Raw genomic sequence first — 19717 nt, forward strand, 5'->3', positions numbered from 1 at the left:
TCTTCTATTAATTTTCTCTTCCTGAGGGCTTTTTCTTCTTTAATAACAGCCATGGTTTTAACAGCATTTGCAACACCATCTTCAAGGGTCCTATAATTGCTTTATCAGGACATTTATCACGATAAATAGATGGGGGGGGGGGGGGGGAACTGAAAAGAGAGGGAGATAAAGGAGGAGGGGGGGATATAAAAGTGAGGTAACAGAATGACAGAGCATTATCTTTGAAGCGGCTGTCTTTTATTAATGGGGCTGTTCTTCTGGGTGTCGCCACATAATCTGTGACTGTCTTCAAAAATGAAAAGCAAGTTTAACTTGGCAGCAGAAGAGTTGAGCTCCAGAAGCTTCTGTTTTTTGATCACTTTTGGGTCCTAATAACCATCTTAAACATAAAGGTTTTGTGACTATGGCGTCAACAAACAAAGAGGCCCAGGAGGAACAAGACCGCCTCAGATCCCTTTTTCACACCTACGACGTGGACAACTCAGGACAGATTGAGAAAAATGAATTTTATGCCATATGCCAGGAGCTCCAGGTGCCTTCTGAAGAAGCGGAGGGAATATTCAGCCGCCTGGACGCTGATGGCGATGGCACGGTTACCTTGGAGGAGTTCCTCAGTGGATTCAAAGACCAACATCAGAAGGATTACACCGAAGGAGAGGATAACTTCTCAACAGTGGAGGAAATTTCAATCAACAAAGAGCAGGTCATGATCAGGTGAGGAGCTAGGTCAACCTTCTTTTGCAGCAAAATGGGATATTAATTTGAGACTATAAAGGTGGTTAGTAGCAGCGATTGTGTGGTTAAAAACTGGTCAAGAATTGCGCCTTGTTTCCACTTGAAATTACTCTGCGTGATCGAAGGACAAATACCTAATTATTATTTTTTTGTACATCACTTGTTATGAATGCAACACTGAAATGGCAGAAAAAAAAGTAAAGCTAAGGTTCAGATGAGCTAAAAGGCTCAAATGTTAATTCTCCTGATTTCTAGTGGATGTGGTCCAATAAGTGCAGCTACTGACAGAGTGTAAATTGTGATACGTATGACGTTTGGCTCTCACAATATAGGTCACCCAAGTGACACTGCTTTGCCAACAACCCTTTACATAACACAAGGAATCAATCTTGCTGGATGAGAGGATGTCCCCTCCTGATGTAGCCTAAACATCCAGGAAGTTTTGAAGCCTGATCAACTCAGGCTGCAAACATCCTCTTTTATTTTACATTATATTCTTTTGTGTCGTCCTTTTTCCAGAAAAATTTGAAGCTGTAAGAGAGTTTAAAACTTTGATCTAACTTTAAGGCAAAATCTTGCACATAAGGATTCGGTTATCAGTGAATATTGTGGTCACATACTGTGTTTTATTATACTGTAACTGCACAGCGCGAAACATTAGGCTGAGCGAGAGCGTTTTAAAGTCTCACAACATGTTGTCTGCTGGTCCACACAGCTCAGATGGGTTTGGTATAAACATATCTTCTAGAATGTAATGGAAAGGTTGAAGAGAAAGCTTGATGCAGGGTTACAAAGCTGTATTTTTATTTGATTTTGTAAAGTTTTTTTTAGTTTAAAGGCACACCATTTTTACTCTTTCCAGAGATGCAAATAACAACAGAAAACTTAATGTGTGTTTTGCTGCCACTGGGCTCAAAACAAAAGGGTTTGTGTCTCATAATTATGCGTTAACCCAGTCATATTCATATGCTATCTTATGATTTAGTATTAGCACTGAACTATTATTACTCGTGTTGTCTAGTAACCTCATAATTATCTCACAATTATCTCATAAATAGTAAAAGCATGACAGTACCCCAAAAGCATGATTTGAGTAGATAGTTCATATCATTTATTAAAGAGCCAAGTCATGATTAGAAACAGTCCTCATACAATATGTTTCTCATAGCTATTTAATAATTAGTAAAACTACTGAATGCTCTCTCTCAACTATGACTTTGCTCTCTCATAATCATGATAGGGTATTAGATGAGCTCTCATAATTATTTATTATTATTATTATTATTAAATCTTTATTTATAAAAAATAGCCTCATTGAGACATGAGTTCTCAATTATGATAGAGACCTGTTAGGACATATGTAATTCATATTTAATAACAAATGATTATCACATACAATCCCATGATCATGTGGCTGAGTCATAATTAGCATTAGCACTTAACCCATTAGCATCTCATATGCATATCATTATTAAATTAAGAAATATCTCTCATAGTAATTAGATAATAAGACATACGCCTTTACTCTGAGATAATATCTCATAAATGTGAGATACTCTCCAATGATTTCGACTCATGATAGAGTATCTCCCAATATGAAATACTGACTCATGCAATCTCTTAATTATGTGACAGCAAAGCTATAGTTAACATTAGTTTTTTTATTTCAAAAACTCATAATTAGTACAATAAATGATATTTTACCTCATTCTGTCTCATAGCTACAAAATAAATAAATATTTCCCTTTATAGTCCCACAGAGGGGGAATTTGTCACCCGTCTGTAACCACCAGGCCACCCCTGCCTCAATGAGGCAATCAAATCCTAATCTTTGTTCGCATTAATACCTTATTCCAGTAATATACTGTATATACAAAAAACACATCTCATAACTGGTTAAGATAGGAAAATGTACGCATATTAATGTATACATGTTCCTTTACTTGTCCTTGGCAAAAACAAAAGATGATATATGATTATTATGAAATATAAGAAACAAACTTATAATTATAAGATATGATATGAAGTACCGTCTCATAATTAGGGAATTGAATGTCATTCTCCCCAATAACAGTGAAATAGTTTCCTCATACCTTTAGTTTCTGAAAAATATTCCTGCAATGAATAAGATTAATGAGTCATAGTGATATCTGATGATTATCTCAACACCACGTATTTTTGTGATAATCAAGTCATATTTTTCAGATCATTAGTATATCATCAATATCTCATTAGTACGGAATATCATAAGATCAGAGATTTCTAAATTATGACATCGTATCTCACATATTATTATGAGTTATGTTATTATAAGATCTCATAATTATTAGACACATTACATTTAATCGTAGTGGCGGAAATTGGCCTCCATAAACTGCGCTTGCCTCGCTCGAACTACTGTACATGATATGGCAGCTATTTTCCATCTGCGTAAAGCCTGCGCCTTTATGTGAGGAGGAGAGGGAGGAGTGAACCAACCCTGTTAGGTAGTGAGGGCAGGTGCGCTACCTACCTGAGTCAACAGCAGCTTTTCTAAAAGTTTTATTTCAAGACAGAGGTGGTGGCATTTATCGGTTTTTTTATGTAATCACTTTATCCAAAATTTGACTAATGCGCAAAAGTGGTGAGAAATAGTTTGGAGAAAACGCGGTTGTAGTTTGGAAGCTGGGAGTTACACGTTAAACTTTTTTTTTGTTTGTTTTGCGGTCATCCCGAGAAGAACTTGGACACATGAAACTTTGTTTGGTTTTCTTGGACTCCCCGTCCCGGTGGTCATCCCAATTTTCCTGAAACGTCCTCCTTTTCACCCCCTCCAGCCAGCCACAGCCTTCCGATAAGGGAATGAGCGCGGAGGAGAGGGACCGGCTGCGCACGCTCTTTCGCGCGTACGACGTGGACAACTCCGGGCGCATCGAGAGGAACGAGTTCCTCACCATCTGCGCCGAGCTGCAGGTGTCTGCGGCTGAGGCGGACAGGATATTCCAGCGGCTGGACGTGGACCAGGACGGGACCGTCACCCTGCAGGAGTTCATCTTCGGCTTCCACGACCGCTACGGAGAGGACATGGAGTCCGACGGAGGACAAGTGTCCATCGCCTGGGAGACCTTCGAGAAGAGGCTGGGCGAGCAGGCCAAGTTCATCCCGAGGTGAGAGAGCGCTATAAAAATAATCTATTTAAATGTTCAGAAAGATAGGAGTCGGTTCCACAGAGAGCGCAGTGTGCGTAAAGGTGATACTGGCGTTTTATCTTTGCAGGGAACTATAAATATGTTATATTATAAAGACTGTATAACATAAAAAAAGACAGCATTGAATGCAAACATTTAAGCACATTTGTTGGGTAAAAAAAAAAAAACAGTCAAAAAAGCAGTCGGTAGTGAGGTTGTGTCTTTTTGTATAGGCCTAATGAAAGTAGAGAGAGTCAGTGAGATAAAAGATATCTACATGAAACTCAGCCAGTGGGCCTAATAAACAGAATGTAGAAGAGTTAGCTAAATTGTGATACATGTCTGTAAAAATACAAATACAACTATTTCAATCTTCAGAAATTATACATATTTTATTTTATTTTATTATACATATTTTATTTCCACTTGCACTTTGTGATAGATTTAATTGATACAATTTCCCTTATAAATTATCAATAAACGACTAAAGCGGCAGTTATAAATAAAGCTTTAAGCACTTTATAAAGCGTTAAGGAGCATTTAGTGCATTTTTATAGGACAAGAGAGCAATTAAAAGTGCATAGTGCCTTACCAAATAGTGATTTAGGATCGGGGTGTAAAGAGTCTCCTATACTACCTATTATTTTTTCGTAACTCATTGATGATTTTAATACGTGACAGAATTGTTAATTATCTAAGTATCCTCTATAAGTTTTTTTTATAGTGTCCTGCCCAATTTCCTTAAGATGTCTAAATGTTAGATTATAAATAACTGTATTCTGCAAGTCCCTTCTGTTTTGTTAGATTTCTGTGGTTTTGTGCCAATTTGTGTTCCTTGTTGTTATTACTCAACTCTATACATTTGCGAACATCAAATAAAAATTGAATATAGCAATTACAGTAAGTCAAATTAAGAAGAAAAAGAAGATAAACAGGAATAGTCTGCCTTGTTAAAAGCCTGTTCCAAATCCTTCTTTATTCTATGTTCGGTAGGTGTTTACAGTGTCACTATGATTCCAGGGACAAACACAAGACAAAAACAGGGTTCCAATATCGTTAAACATGATGTTTATGGCAGTAAAATTAACAAATCCAAATCATCCAAAGTAGCCAAGCAGATCCACAAGCTCAGAGTATTATAAATTTTATAAATATGTGAGCATTTACCCAGAGAATCTTTTAACTTTGATCATCTGTGTAGCTCTTGTGAAACTGATAAATATGTTTGCCCTCCTTTCTTTTACTTTCTCTTGCTGTATGCTGAAAGTGTGTCCATTTCCTTGCTAATGTGTACAAACCCAGCCAATAACACTGATTCAGATTCCCATAGTTAGCTATGTCTATCAAAGCAAAATAACAGAAAACGTCAGCATATATACTGTCCTGCTGGAAGGTGAACCTCCGTCCCAGTCTCAAATCACAGGCAAATTCAGGTTCTCCTTATCTCTGTATTTAATGGTTATTTGTCTTGGACCAGTTGCTGCTGATAAACATCTCCACAGCATGATGCTGCCACCGCTGTGTTTCACTGTGAGGATGGTGTTCTTGGGGTGATGGGATGTGTTGTGTTTGTACAAGTGGTGTGAAAAAGGGTTTGCCCCCTTCCTGATTTATCTTTCTGCATGGTTGTCACACTTAAGTGTTTCAAAACATCATACAAATTTAAATACTGGTCAAAGACAACACACATAAATACAATATATATATTTTTTTAAATTAAGGTTTTTATTACATAAATCGCTACTGCATCTTTATCCTGAAATTTACTGCAATTTACCTTGATTTTTCAAGCTGTTTGCAAACAAAATTTTGTTCTGTATGCACTTTGTGCATACAAAATGACAAATAAAGTTGTCTAAGTCTAAGTTATTATTATGGCGGGCTGCACAGTGTGCAGTGGGTACCGCCATGCAGCAAGTAGGTCATGGGTTCAAGTCCTACCCTTGCCCTGGGTCTTTCTGCATGGAGTTTGCATGTTCTCCCTGTGCATGCGTGGGTTCTCTCCGGGTACTCCGGCTTCCTCCCACAGTCCAAAAACATGACTGTTAGGTTAATTGGTCTCTCTAAATTCTCCTTAGGTGTGAGTGTGTGTGAGAACGGTTGTTTGTCTCTGTTGCCCTGTGATAAACTGCCGACCTGTCCAGGGTGTACCCCCCTTCTCGTCCATTGACCAGCACCCCTCGCGACCCCACAAGGGATAGACGTATTAGAAAATGGATGGATGGATTATTAAGGGGGAAAAATCCACACCAACATGGCTGTGTGAAAAAGTGATTGTTTCCTAAACCTAAAAACAGGTCGGTCCGCCATTAGCAGCAACAAATGCAATCAAGCATTTGCGATAACTGGCAATAAGACTTTTATCACTGTGAAAGTAATTTTGGCCACTCATCTTTCCAGGGTTGCTGTAATTCAGCCACACTGGAGGACTTTTGAGCATGAATGGCCTTTTTAAGGTCATGCCACAGCATCACAACAGGATGCTGGTCAGGACTTAGACTAGGCCACTCCACGGTCTTCATTTTATTTTCCTTCACCCATTCGGAGGTGGACTTGCTGGTGTGTTTTTGGATCATTGTCCTGGTGCAGGACCCAAGGTCGTTTCAGCTTGAGGCCACAGACAGATGGACGGACGTTCTCCTTCAGGAGGTTTTGATAGACAACAGGATTCATGGCTCCATTTATCACAGCAAGTCTTCCTGGTCCTGCAGCAGTAAAACAGCCCCAGGCCATCACATTACCACCATCAGATTTTACTGTTGGTGTGATGTTCTTTTTCTGAAATCTTCTTATTTTTTGTATATTTTGTAATTTACTGCACTGATCAAGTGCGGCTCGAGTTGATGTTCAGGTTGTTTTAATTGCAGCCTTCAGCTGAGCAGTCAAGCACAGTGATAACAAGGTTATAAAACCAGGTGCTGATACTTTTGGCAGAGTGTGGAGGTGCCCAGCCTTGCTTGAACATGAATTCAGCATCTCCATAAAGCTTATGAACAGACGGAAACATGAAGTTCCCACACATATCCTGGTTGCACTGATTTTAGAGTTGATAAAACCAGCAGAAAACATCGCTCCCCAAATCATCACTGACTGTAGAAACTTTACTCTGGACTGTAATAAACTTGTGAATCTCTTGAATGGGTTCTGGGTCACAATCCTCACAAGTTTGTGGTCATCCCAGTTTCATTACTCTGTTTTTCTAAAACACTTCCACTAAGCTGATTTTTTTATTTTTTCTTGTCTTTCTTTTCTTTCATGTCTTATGTTTAGTTTCTCCATTTCTTTCTTTTGAGAATGAAGCTTGACTGCTGAGTAAGGTATAAACACAGGATTTCCATATACTGCCTAAACCAAATCAGACTAAACGTTTCCAGTTTTGGGTCAGCAAGGGTTATCCAAATGACTTCTGTTTGCTCAATGCCAGAATAACTAAAGAGATAATTATTTTGAGATCTTTTTAACTTTCCTTAAATCTAAAGGTTTACATACATTTTCACAATACTTTGCTGGTATCTTTGTCCATTCCTCCTGACAGAACTGGTCTGACTCAGGTCTGTAGGCTACCTCGTGCTTTGAAAACCAAAACATTGTCTTTGTTATCCTTAAGCCACTTTGAAACTGATTTAGAGATATGCTTAGTGTTATAAACCAAACATTTTCAACTCCTGTCCTCCAGATCCAGTGTCCTGCAACTTTTATATGTGTCGCTACCTCAACACACCCGAGTCATATAATCAGGTCATTAGCAGGAAAACTTTAATGTCCACTGTGGAAGTAATTCAGTGATTTGATTCAGGTGTGTCGGATCAGGTACTCATCTAAAAGTTCCAAGACACCAGACTTTGAGGACTGGAGTTGAGAGCCCCCGGGTTAAACTATGCCTTCCCTCAGGTGTTTTCAATCCTGTTCCTCAGGACCCACTGTCCTGCACGTTGTAGGTGTTTTTCCTGCCTCCACACACCTGACTTAAATAAATAGGCGATGAAGAGGCCTCTGTAGCCCTTGATGGCTGCTGGGGAGGTCATACAATCATTTGATTCAGGTGTGCTGGAGCAGAGACACATGCAAAGGATACAGGACAGTGGGTGCTGAGGACCAGGATTGAAAACAACAAAAGCCATCTAGCCCAAACTTGACATTCCTGGTCGATGTTTTGAAATTTTACTTCTAGGGCTGGGCGATATGGCCCAAAATCAATATCACAATATGTCGAGCAGGTCACCTTCATAATGATAAATGAGCAACAACACTAACTGGGGTGGAGTCACGTGACTACAGGCTGTACACGGGACATGAGCATAGCCTACCTATGCACAGCCAAAAATGGCAAAAACAACTTTTATTTTCTTTTATTACAAAAATGCCAACAGGGGCATAATGACGTCGATTATTGGCGTAAATTTCAGTGTCGATAAATTTTCGCTTTATCGCTAAGGCCATGTATTCTGTGAAGTGAACCAGTCCCTCTTTCAGTAAAACAACCAAGCAGCCCTATTCTTCACAGCTGGTGTGGTGTTCTAAGGCTTGCAAGCTTTCCCCTTTTTCACCCAAATCTGATTATAGCTAAAAAGTTACATTTTTAATCCATCCATTTTCCGTCACACTTGTCCCTTGTTGGGGTCGCAAGGGGTGCTGGTGCCTAAATCCAGCATTCAATGGGCATGAGGCAGGGCTGCAAACTCCATGCAGAAAGACCCAGAGTTGGACTTGAACCCAGGACCTTATCGCTGCAAGGTAACAGCGCTACCCACTGCGGCACTGTGCAGCCCCGATCTTTAATCAGATAAAAAAAAAAAAACATCTCTGCAAAGTTAAGCTCTAAACCTAATATAGCATATTTAAAGCTATAGATGGCAGGTCAACACAAAAATTGGGTATTTTCAAAAAAAAAATTCTGTGTGTGTGTGGTGTGTGTGTGTGTGTGTGTGTGTGTGTGTGTGTGTGTGTGTGTGTGTGTGTGTGTGTGTGTGTGTGTGTGTGTGTGTGTGTGTGTGTGTGTGTGGCCTCGGGGCCCTGCATGAGACTGATCCTCGCGCCGCTGCACTGTGGCATCAGGACATCGATTGTCACAGTGGTGCTGTCCGCTAAAAGGACTCGCTTATCTTCAAGCTCTCACGGTCTCTGCTCCATCAGTCAGCTGAGAGACGACAATTTGGAAAAATGAGCTCATAGCTCACATTGGGTTTTCCAAATGAAGAGAGAATGCTTTGTATCTAAAAAAACTACCGGTTATTTACTGGCTGAGGATTTTATTTTAGTTGAAGTTGGGGTAATCAGATCTCTTGATGTAATTTTGTTTTTCACACCCGCTTAAACAGAGTCATATGTTTAGGTTTAAATGTTCAAAGAGAGCTTGGGGGACGATTTCTAAACAACATGTTTCTCAGACAATGTTACTTCTACCCTTATTTGCTATTAATTCATTTTAAATATGATTAGATGGTGTCTACTAAACTCAAATGTCAAGTACCTACAGTACCTTGTAAATTACTCACCCGTGGCCTTTGAACTTTTTCATATTTTGTCACTTTACAAATATAAACTGCAGTGTATTTTTATGGAGGTCTTATGTGATGAATCAGCACAAAGTAGCCCTTTATTGTGAAATAAAAGAACACATGATTTTGACAGCTTTGTGCAAATACGGACCTGAAAAGTGTGCCGTCCATTTATATTTAGGGATTTATCTCAGCAGCTCTGGTGACTGAATATGTTGCCCGTTCCTTTTGCTAAATAGAATAAACTCAGTCAGATGGGACTTATGTTGTCCTTAAATTACAGTCTTCAAGTGTTGCCAAAAATCCCCATCTGGATTTAAGTCCGGACTTTGACTGGGCCCTTTTAGGACTTAAATATGCTATCATCTATCCTGTACTACTGTAGCTCTGACCGTTGTGTCATTGTCCTGTAAATATTGCCATCCGTGTCTCTGTTCTTTTGCAGGTTCTCAAAAGGTTTTCCTTCAGGGTTGCCTGTAACTGGCTCTATCCATTTTATGACCAATTCTGTCCTAAGAGACAGGATTCAAAGTTGAGACTTGGACTCGAGTTGCACTTAATTCCCAAAAGGCTAAAGACTTGACTCCGCGTCTTAGTCTGGGAATTGAGTCACATTAAAAATCTTGATCTTATGTAATCAGGAGTAACAACAAGCTTATGTCATTTTTTTTTTTTGCCTGGAAAAGAGTGCTCCTGATGCAGGAGTTCAAGGAGCCTGGGCTGCTTATACCCTATAAACATAAGTCCATATTTCCTGTAACTTCATTATTATTGTGGATGTGTCTCTAGCTGATATCAAAGGAGATTGTGTCATTTTGCAGCAAAATAACTTACCTTTTGATAGCTGCAGCATTACAAAGATACTTCCTGTTTATCAAAATGAAAGCACTACCTCCTTCAGAAATCCAATAATCTCTCTTGTTCACTCCCACTCCCCTGCATGTTTGATGTTTAGACTTAACCATAAAGGTTTTAAATGTAGATTCAGCACATGGTTCTCAGATGGTCTTAAAAGTCCTCAGACTCAGAGTGGGGAGAAGAAACGCCCACAGACTCTCTACATAGTGCATTTTATGTGAAGGGGTGGACAGTATTAGCACAGAGATCCTTAGCTGTTAACAGAAGTTAATCTTTGTCTATTGCTCTGCTTTCTATTATTTTTCTTTGAACGCAAATGCACAGGGTAAATATTAGGCTTTGGAAATTTCCAAAATAGTTTGAAGCAGCAATTATCCTAACATTTATACATGCTGAATTACATGTTAAAAGTTCAAATGGTAAATATAGAAAGATCAGTTTGTTTAATGTATATGTGTTAAATAAACCTACGTTAAAATAGTACATAATTTAAATTTCTAGCTTATACTAGCGTGACCAGACATCCCTGATTTCCGGGAACAGTCCCCGTTTTGGACAACCTGTCCCCGGAAATGTCCCCCGATTTCAGCGTTTCATGACTGAGAAAAAGAAAAGTTGCGTGCAGCAAGAGCTATTAAGGTACCTGGTCACAATAGTAGAAGGAGAGCCTAGCCTACTTCACCTAAAACTATACAGCAGTGGAGTCTTAGAGGCAGACTGTTTAGTTTTCCTTGGGAAACATGACTTTGGAGCATCTCTGACATTTCTTATGGCTTTTTTCTTAAGTAATAACTCACTTCCTGTCATCAGATTTTTCCACCAGAGTGATAGATCTCTGCAGCTTCTCCAGAGAAAGCTTGGATTTATTGACTGCTTCTCTGATCGAGGCTCTCCTTACCTGGGCTGTTAGTTTAGATGGAGGCCAAATCTCTTTTCACTCTGTCGTATTCAGAAGATGGATGAATAACGCTTATTTCAAAACTAACCCTACTGAAAAACTTCATCCCTGACCTGTCTGCTGCCGTCCTTTGCCATCAGGATACTATTTGTTCACGGACGTTCTTCGCAAAATTCCTTAAATCAATAGATTTTAAGGAGTAAAGGGACTCTAAGAGTGTACAACCTGTAAATGTACATCCCAATATTCCTATTTTCATTTGCAGTACATTTTGAAAAGAATATGGCATTTTCCTCCCACTTCATAATGATGCCCTCCATTCTGTTGGTCTGTCACATATAATCTTAATAAAATTATATAAGGATGACGTTTGTTATGTGATAAAAGGGAAAAACGGTCAAAGACTTGGGTTAGACATTTACTTTTAGTCTTGTATCTTTTTCCCCATTTTGGACTGCAGATAGACTCAGGCTTTAAGTTTCTAAACTCCATCCTGACAACCTCTTCTGTTGTTATGTGTTTACGTCTGACCTTTGCGTGTCTCATCCTGGAGTTTCATTCATTTGTGTTTATGCTGTACTGACGCTGCAGAGAGATGTGTGTCACTGGGAGCTGCTGTCATCACTTGGTGTAGCATTGTCTATATGCACAGGATTATAGTCAGTCATCCTCTTACCTGGACAAACAGTCTGATCATTCGCACGATCTACTTTTACATTCCTGCTGAGACACAGAACAGTTTATCCCAGAGTTATGTGTCTCTAAAACGACTTACAATTGATTAACGTTATGAGTACAATATTTATATTCAGGTGAAGTTAGCACATTAGTGTGAGGTTATTTCTACAAATTTCATCATGTCGTGAGCAGGTTTCAGTTGGCATAATAAAAATGTTGTTTTTGGCAAAGGTTGCAAAAAGAAAAGGTTAAAAAAAGCATTTCTTTTTTTATTTTTTATTTTTGAAATCAGCCTTGGTTTACCAGTAAAAAAAATGGTTTAAACTATATTATTCCATCTCAATGTTTAGAGAGCATACATCATTTTTTTTATTCACTATAAAGCAGGAATTATCCTGATCTGAAGGTTAGGTAGGTCTTTTTTTGCAGTAGTACAGACCCACTCAATAAAACTGAATGGTATTGAAAAGTTCATTTATTTCATTAACACATTATACATTAATTGCTCTCAGACTGATCTTTTAAAGCTTTTATTTCTGGCAATTATATTCATTTCCAGTTTGCTTTTGGTTAAAACACCACATTTAACATTAGAATATTACATCAAACCACTTTAAATTAATTTAATTCAACGCAGAAAAGTATGTTTAATACCTGCTTATACGTTGTTATTTTCCAAAGGTACTTTTAATCTGATGGCCGAGCCTCATCGAAATGCTTATTCTAATTTACTAAATATGGCTGTAAATTGTTGAAGTCAAGCTGTACTGCCAGTTATTTCCACTTCTTAGGGATACATATTTTTCTATTCCATATTCTTTCTTTTTAATTATGTCTCAGAAAAGTTTTATTCATTTCTATTTCTAGAGTACATAAAATGTTAACACGCAATAAAGAAAGACAGAAACCATGCAAATGGCAGTAAACATTTAGAAAAGTGATGACATGTGAAAGAAAGATAGTAGTCAGGAGAACTGCTGTCTGGGGCAGTGAGAAGTTTGGAGACCAAACAAACCAACACCCTTTACAGGCTTAGGCATTTAAAAGCACTTTTTGGCCAACCCAGTCTACATGTAATTCATCACAGTGGAGAATAGACACTTTGAACCAAATATAAATAAAAATCTGTCAATATTCAGTCTGAGCTTGATGATGAACACTGTCATGCTGATGTGCACAGGAGTTTGTTAATTGTGTCACTACAATACATTACATTGGGGATGGATGCAGTGGTTGAGTGAAACATAGAAATGAAAAAGTGAATGGAAGAAGTCAAAAGTCTCACTTTTTTATGTAAAATGGCAAACCTCTATGACACTTTTTTTCTGTTACAAAATAGAACTATAATGTATCATTAAATGAGCTTTTTGGGTAGAACTTTCAAAGTTTAAAGTTTATTTTACTCCAGATTCGCAAAGGATTCTACATAGTCTCTTGGCTAAATAGTCCTGGCCAGATTGAAAAGAACTGTTTTCCTTTCCTTTCAGGCACGAACAGGCAGCGACGTTGTACCAGAACATCAGCCTGACTGAGCCCAGACTGATTCCTCAGTTTGAGAAGGTCATCGTTAACTTCGCCAAAGAGATCAAGCAGCAGAACTCAGAGATGGAGAACCTGGCTCTCGCCATCAAGAGGTGAGCAAAACACACGCGTACACAGAAAAGTTAAATAGGAGGCGTTAAATAGCAACGTTAAGGCCTAATTGACTGAATCGAGTTCGACAACACTGGAAAAGCTGCAGTTACACACAACATTTGATGAATCGCAAGAGAGTTGAGAGTTTCACTTGACGAGAAACGATCTTCAGGGAATTAAGTGTTAAAAGAATTAAGCATCTCTGTGGGCACTGGTAAAGAAAGAACCACTTTTCCACATTTGAGAGATAAGCTTTATTGATCTCACAATGGAGAAATTCACTTGTCCCATCGGCTCAATAGTCAAAAGTCAGAAGAAGGTGCCAAAGTAGGTACGTAGAATCAGTTAGACACAGTTATGCAGCTATATACAATTCTATACACTTCTATGTATAAATAGTTATTGCACATATGTTATTATACACTTTATACAGGATTATTGCACAGGATTATTGCACGGGTTATAGCACCTTGTATAAATAGCTTATTGCACATAAGTTATTACAGTTATTGTTGCATCTATGGTGCATGGTTGCAGTAATTACTATAATGGTTACAGGTATAAAGCAGCTAAGTATGATCAGGTAGCAGCAGGAATGAATGACCATTATGTTGACAATATACCACAGCACATTATTGCACATAGTTACTGCAAAACACTTATTACAGCAATTTACAAAAGTGAAATATGCAGTAAAGCTCTCACACTTCCCACTACCTCCACAGAAGATCCCCATAACAAGATGTTTAATGTGGGTTAACAGCAAATAGTTTTGAAGTTTCTGAAGTCTAATGAGTCTGGATGTTAGTTGAATTTGAATATATGCCCTTGCCTTGCTGTCCTGTGGTGGAGCGCAGAGAAAGCCCGTAATGGTTGTGAATTACACCCAGCTGATCCTTTTTCAGAGCACAGGACCAAGCATCAATGCAGCTCAGTGAGATGGAGGAGGAGATGGACCAACGAATTCAAGCTGCAGAGAGAAAAACCCGTGAGCAGGTGGGGCACAGTTTGAATTAGCACACGGGAAAATATACAACTTTCCAAATTTCAAATGCATCCGAGAGCGTTCGCGTGTTTCGATAAAAGCCAAGGCAGTCGCCGTTTTTTGCTCCTTTTCTCCGGAGTTTGTGTAAGCAGCGTGATAAGCAGGCTTCGTTTGTTCAGCTCTTCCCTCATGTCAAACAAACACGCGCAGCTGTGTGTCAGATTACTGATCCAAACTCCGACACGCCTGCTGATCAGATGGATTTCACAACTTTGTGGACATAAAACCAGTTGGTAGGCAGAGAGAGGTGGCGGGGCACGGTTCATCCTCCGGTACAAAATGATAAGGCTGCACATATTACCGCCGATAAGACCGGTGGCATGAGGATGAAACGATAATGTGCACGTCGTCTGCCGGCGGGCCACCGTCACTGTGGTGCCAGATAACAGGCGGTACTTCAAAATCTGGATAAGCGAAAAGCCGCGCTTCAGGTGTGAGTCTGAGATTTCAGCCTCGCTTACATGTCATTTATACGCAACATTACCGCTGATAAAGAAAAACGTAAAAGGTGCAGCACACAAAGGCCTTTTTTTTAAAAACAGAAAAGCCTAAAAATAATATCCTGAATATAGATTTAAATACAGTCTCTCTGCCTGTCTGGTGAGTTTGAAAACATTATATCTCAATTTTGAAAGATACATATCTAAACACACACTAAAACGTGTATTTGACTTTACAGCATCTTCAGCTCATTGTATAGATCCCATTTTTTTTTTTGGTTGGCTAAAGTTTATTTTTCTGTTTTGAAAGATTTCTGCTCTACTAAAAAGTTTTGTCTCTGCCAAATTGGGAAAAAAAATCTTTCTAATAGCTCTTCTTACGGTGCCTTGCAAATGAATCCGCATCCTGGAACATTTGTCATATTTGGCACGTTACGATCATCAACTATCATCTCTGTTATTAGGATTCTATGTAATAAGAGGAGTGCATTATTAGAAAGCAAAAATGGTTTTCAATTTTATGGACAAATAAAACTATAGGAAGTGAGGCATTAATTTGTATTCAATTTCAATTAGTCTGAAATCGTAATCGTACTCTTTCGCTTGTCCGGGATTGGGTTGTTGGGGCACCAGACTGAGGAGGGACTTCCTTATCTCGAGTGCTTCGCCTTTGGGCTCAACCTGCATCTGGAGTCTGAAATTCCTAAATAAATTCCAGTGCAATTTGTAGCCTTCTGAAGTCACCTGCTTATTAAATAGAGTCCCTTGAGGTTTAGTTTAATCCGAGTAAATCCAGCTGTTCTGTGAAAGCATCTGAGGTAACAGCTTCCACAGCAAAACAGCGGGAGGTGGGAACCTAATACTGCACCTCACCCATCACGCTGTGGGGATGTTTTTATTCAGAAGGGCCAAGGGAGATGTGCAGATTAGATAGGAAGAATACAGCCAGAGCTGCAATTAAATGGTTTAGATCGTACCATACGGACGTGTGAGAACGGCCCATTCAAAGTCCTGACGGAAATACAATAGCGGGTTTTTGATACGACTAGAAGATGCTTGTTCCCACAGACTCTCGATCCCCCCCAGCCTGACCATGAGACTTAGAAACCTCCAGCTGCACTTGGACTGAAAGGTCACCCTACAAAGAACCGCATCATTGGAAGGGATTTCACATGCGTGCCACACTTTTCAGATCGTTGTTTGTTAAAAAGTTTTGAAAACCATGCATCGTGTTCCTGCCACTCCGCAACCACGCATTATTTTGTGTTGCTTTATCTCACAAACTCCTAATAAAACACATGAACTAAATGAGACTATTAAACCTCCTAGTCTAGGTTTAAAGTATCCAGGTAAACAGCACATTTAATTATGTCTTTTTTAAGGCTACCAACTTTTAATCTACCTTAATTGATCATAATTTTTCTGCTTATGTCTCTGAGGAAAATCATGTAAGACAACAACAAGAAAATATCTTCCTGGTCGAGGAGCTGCACTTTGCAGACGACCACAGTTGAAATGTCTATGTGTTGCAGAAAAGTCTAAAAAATTTTTGCATTTTTGCCTTTCCTGCATAAAATTCAGAGCGAAATAGTGTGTGTCAGTACAAGTAGTTTACTAAATCAGTTCCCAGAACACTATATTTATCCTTCTGACCTTATTTGAGTTTATCTGAGACCCTGATGCTATTGGGAACCTTGAGCAGGAACACAAGCGCTGTCTTATCGCTGTTGGGGTGTGTTACGTAAGTGTTCTCTAGCTAAGGAGCTGCTGTTTGTTTTGTCTTAAAATAGCCCATAAAATCAGAGGGAGCTCACCTGTGTTCTCCAACAGTGCGCTAAATATGCAGACAGTCCGGATCTGAACACTCATTAAACTTCCTGTCGCGTTATCGCTGCAGGAGCGCCAGCTCAGAGCTCACGATTAAAGTGAGAAAACAGATACAATTATAGCTTTTCAGAGTAAATGTAATTTTGTTCCTCCTTCGGGTTTATATGTGTGTCTTTTCTGCAGGAGAAAAAGCGGACGGAGGCTGCGCTGAGTGAGTTGCGAAGGAGTTACGACACTGAAGTGTGTGAGCTTCAGTGTAAAATCCAGAGGATGCAGATGGTACTTTTCCCCTGTTTGATTTCTGTTTTACGTTAACACATCATCAAAGCTTCAGGGCAGATGTTTCTGGACCAGTCTGGGAAAAAAAACATTAAAACTCTACTGGCGTGTCCTTGTAAAACTCACATCATTTGTCTTGCTTTGTTGACGCGCCACTATCAACTAACTACTCTATTTATTAGCTAAAAAGCCCATTAAGTGTTGTAAGCCAATAAATATTTTTTACTCTTGATCATGGTTTTAATGTTATGGCTGATTCGTTGGGAATTAGCTGGTATTATGCCACATCTCAGATGGAACCTCCTTATTTTCATGGCGGAATAAATTAAGCTATTCAACATAGAGAACATGCAGCTGCCCTGGTTTTATAACCAAGAATTTGTTCTTTGAATTTATTGTGACTTTTCTTTAACGTCGCCAGGCGTAAGTTTACACCCACAAAGTAAAAAATGGACATACAAGCACATTTGTTTTGGGTTTAATGTTTTTTATTGTGATCACTAAGCTTTTAGCGGGGTTCTGTTGTTCTGTTAAATTAGTTGGTTTCCTGACAAGGACCTGGCTTCTGAGCGTAGCCCATTTATTTTGTTCTCAGGTTGGAGTTTTTTAAAGGAGGTCATTCAGAAAACTTAATGTAAGCCTTGTATGCTTTCTAAACCCAGCTTTTGATCATTGTCCAACCATCTGAATATCCCTCTCAGATATTATGATATCAGCCAGAAGGGTCAGGATTCACCAAGGTATCATAGACTGAAAGATGCTGGAACAAAAGTCCACAATGAAGCCAGTTTAACACCACCGTGATTAAAGGAGACCCACTGGAACGATGTGGCCACTATACTCAAAAGTCAACTCCATGCTAGGAAACACATTTAAATGAACTCTACATGTTCTGGAAAGAAGGATGGGAAAACATCCAAGCAGGATTATAGCTGAGGAGCATGTGGTGGAGCGGACATTCACTTAAATGCTAGTGGGGCCTGACATCAATAATAAAATAATAACATGTTTATGACAGAAATTAGTGTAAGTTTCTGACCTTAACCGTAAACAATAAGAGGTTTCACAAAGAAACTGGGGGAAAATTTGACCTAGTTAGATTTCTCTTAAAAATTTGTTCCAGCTCAGTCACACTGACTGCCTTCTCATGAAAATGAACCTTGTGAGCAACCATGTTCGTTTTTAAGTAGGTAACAGCATGAAGCCAAACTACAGTGAACGTAACATTTTCTGAAATTATCTAGCTGAGCCTTCACAGTTGCTTTTAGTAAAGTATACATGCTGCAAAAGGTCGCACAAATAATCGTAGCTATTTGACTTTTCTCCTCCAGATAGAGGAGAAATACAAGAACATCACCGTGAAAGATGAGAGCCCAGCTTTGAAGAAGAAGATCAACGAGCTAACACTGGTGAGGCGAAAGACACTTTAGCTCATTTATGGCACACAGTTTCCACTGCTGTGCTCTATTTTTCTGATCGTCTGCCAATTTATTTATGTTTTTATTTATTTTAGGAAAACCAAAGGTTAAAGCAGGAGCTGCTGAGGTCTCAGACCAAAGTTGCCTGTCTGCAGAGTGAGTTGGATGGATTAAAGACAGAGCTAACTGATCAAAGCATGAACTCTGAACGGTAAAGGGAACATTTTTTGATTTGTTTTTATTCTTCTACATGTGCTGCTGTCACACTATTGTGTTTCAGCTTGTCTGTTGGGTGGAGTTACTTTCGCCTTGTTTAAGAGGAGTGAAGTCCCCTAGAAACTGATATCAGACATAAATATGTGACAGCTTCACTCAAAAAACTGAATATTTCATGGGCTGTCCTATTTCTTGTACACTCTAGCACTTCAGGTGAATATGAAAGCTAAAAATTTTTGCCCTGGAGTTTCTCATCAAAAGAGGTACAGAGGAACAGAGACTGGGAGGCTGAGGGCCCACCTGGTTCTGCTGAGTGACGCTGGCTCTGCCCCGGGGAGCTTTTTGCTTTGTCAGAGCCGAAACAGGATATCCTGGAGTGACTCCACACACACAATAACTTCTTCAGGAGGGTTGCCTAGAAACAGACGAAACAAAGTCACACGCAGACAAACACTCCTCCGCCGAGGAGCTGCTCCTCACCCTCACACAGCTGCTTCTTTATCCTATAGCAGGAACTCAGAGATGATGTCAGACTTTCTCATCTGAACTCAGGGTTTCACTGCTCCGCTGAAACGGGACAAACCCCTAAACCGCATGAAGTATATTGTGTGTCACCTACCGCTGGGTTTTCAAAGTAGACATTTGATATGTTTTTGTAGAGACCGGTGGATTGATGAATCTCGTTTCCGTTTTGTGTTTCGCTGCAGAGACGAGGAGCTCATGAAACACTTCTCAGACGAGCGAGACATCCTGGAGAGTCAGATTGAGATTCTGCAGTAGGTCCAACGTCAAAAGGAACATAAAGAAATGTACATAAAACTGTACAGTCATGCGTTTATCTCTCTCCTTGTGGACAGGACAGCAAACAGGAAGCTCCACGACAGCAACGATGGTCTGAGGGCGGCTCTGGAGAAGATCACAAGGGTATAGATGCCGAAAATACTTCCCCTTCTCACAATGAACTTGACCTCTGCAGTGACATTTATTGCCATTTGCAGGCAATAGCATGACGTTGAACTTACA

The 19717-nt window shown here is 39.4% G+C and overlaps 1 protein-coding gene across 1 annotated transcript in view; it reads left to right on the top strand.

The window, feature by feature from the left end:
- The first annotated feature begins 240 nt into the window (after nucleotides 1-240).
- The window catches only part of rasef (RAS and EF-hand domain containing), a 30487-nt gene continuing 11010 nt past the window's right edge, over nucleotides 241-19717 (top strand). Inside the window, exons 1-9 of the mRNA XM_036143828.1 lie at nucleotides 241-714; nucleotides 3552-3881; nucleotides 13322-13468; nucleotides 14375-14465; nucleotides 16965-17060; nucleotides 18392-18469; nucleotides 18574-18689; nucleotides 19402-19470; nucleotides 19552-19618. Of these exons, the coding sequence (XP_035999721.1) occupies nucleotides 404-714; nucleotides 3552-3881; nucleotides 13322-13468; nucleotides 14375-14465; nucleotides 16965-17060; nucleotides 18392-18469; nucleotides 18574-18689; nucleotides 19402-19470; nucleotides 19552-19618 (1305 nt within the window). The 5' untranslated portion in view covers nucleotides 241-403. The remainder of the gene's footprint in view (nucleotides 715-3551; nucleotides 3882-13321; nucleotides 13469-14374; nucleotides 14466-16964; nucleotides 17061-18391; nucleotides 18470-18573; nucleotides 18690-19401; nucleotides 19471-19551; nucleotides 19619-19717) is intronic.

This window comes from Fundulus heteroclitus, chromosome 12, assembly GCF_011125445.2.
Source record: "Fundulus heteroclitus isolate FHET01 chromosome 12, MU-UCD_Fhet_4.1, whole genome shotgun sequence".
NCBI classification, from domain to species: domain Eukaryota; kingdom Metazoa; phylum Chordata; class Actinopteri; order Cyprinodontiformes; family Fundulidae; genus Fundulus; species Fundulus heteroclitus.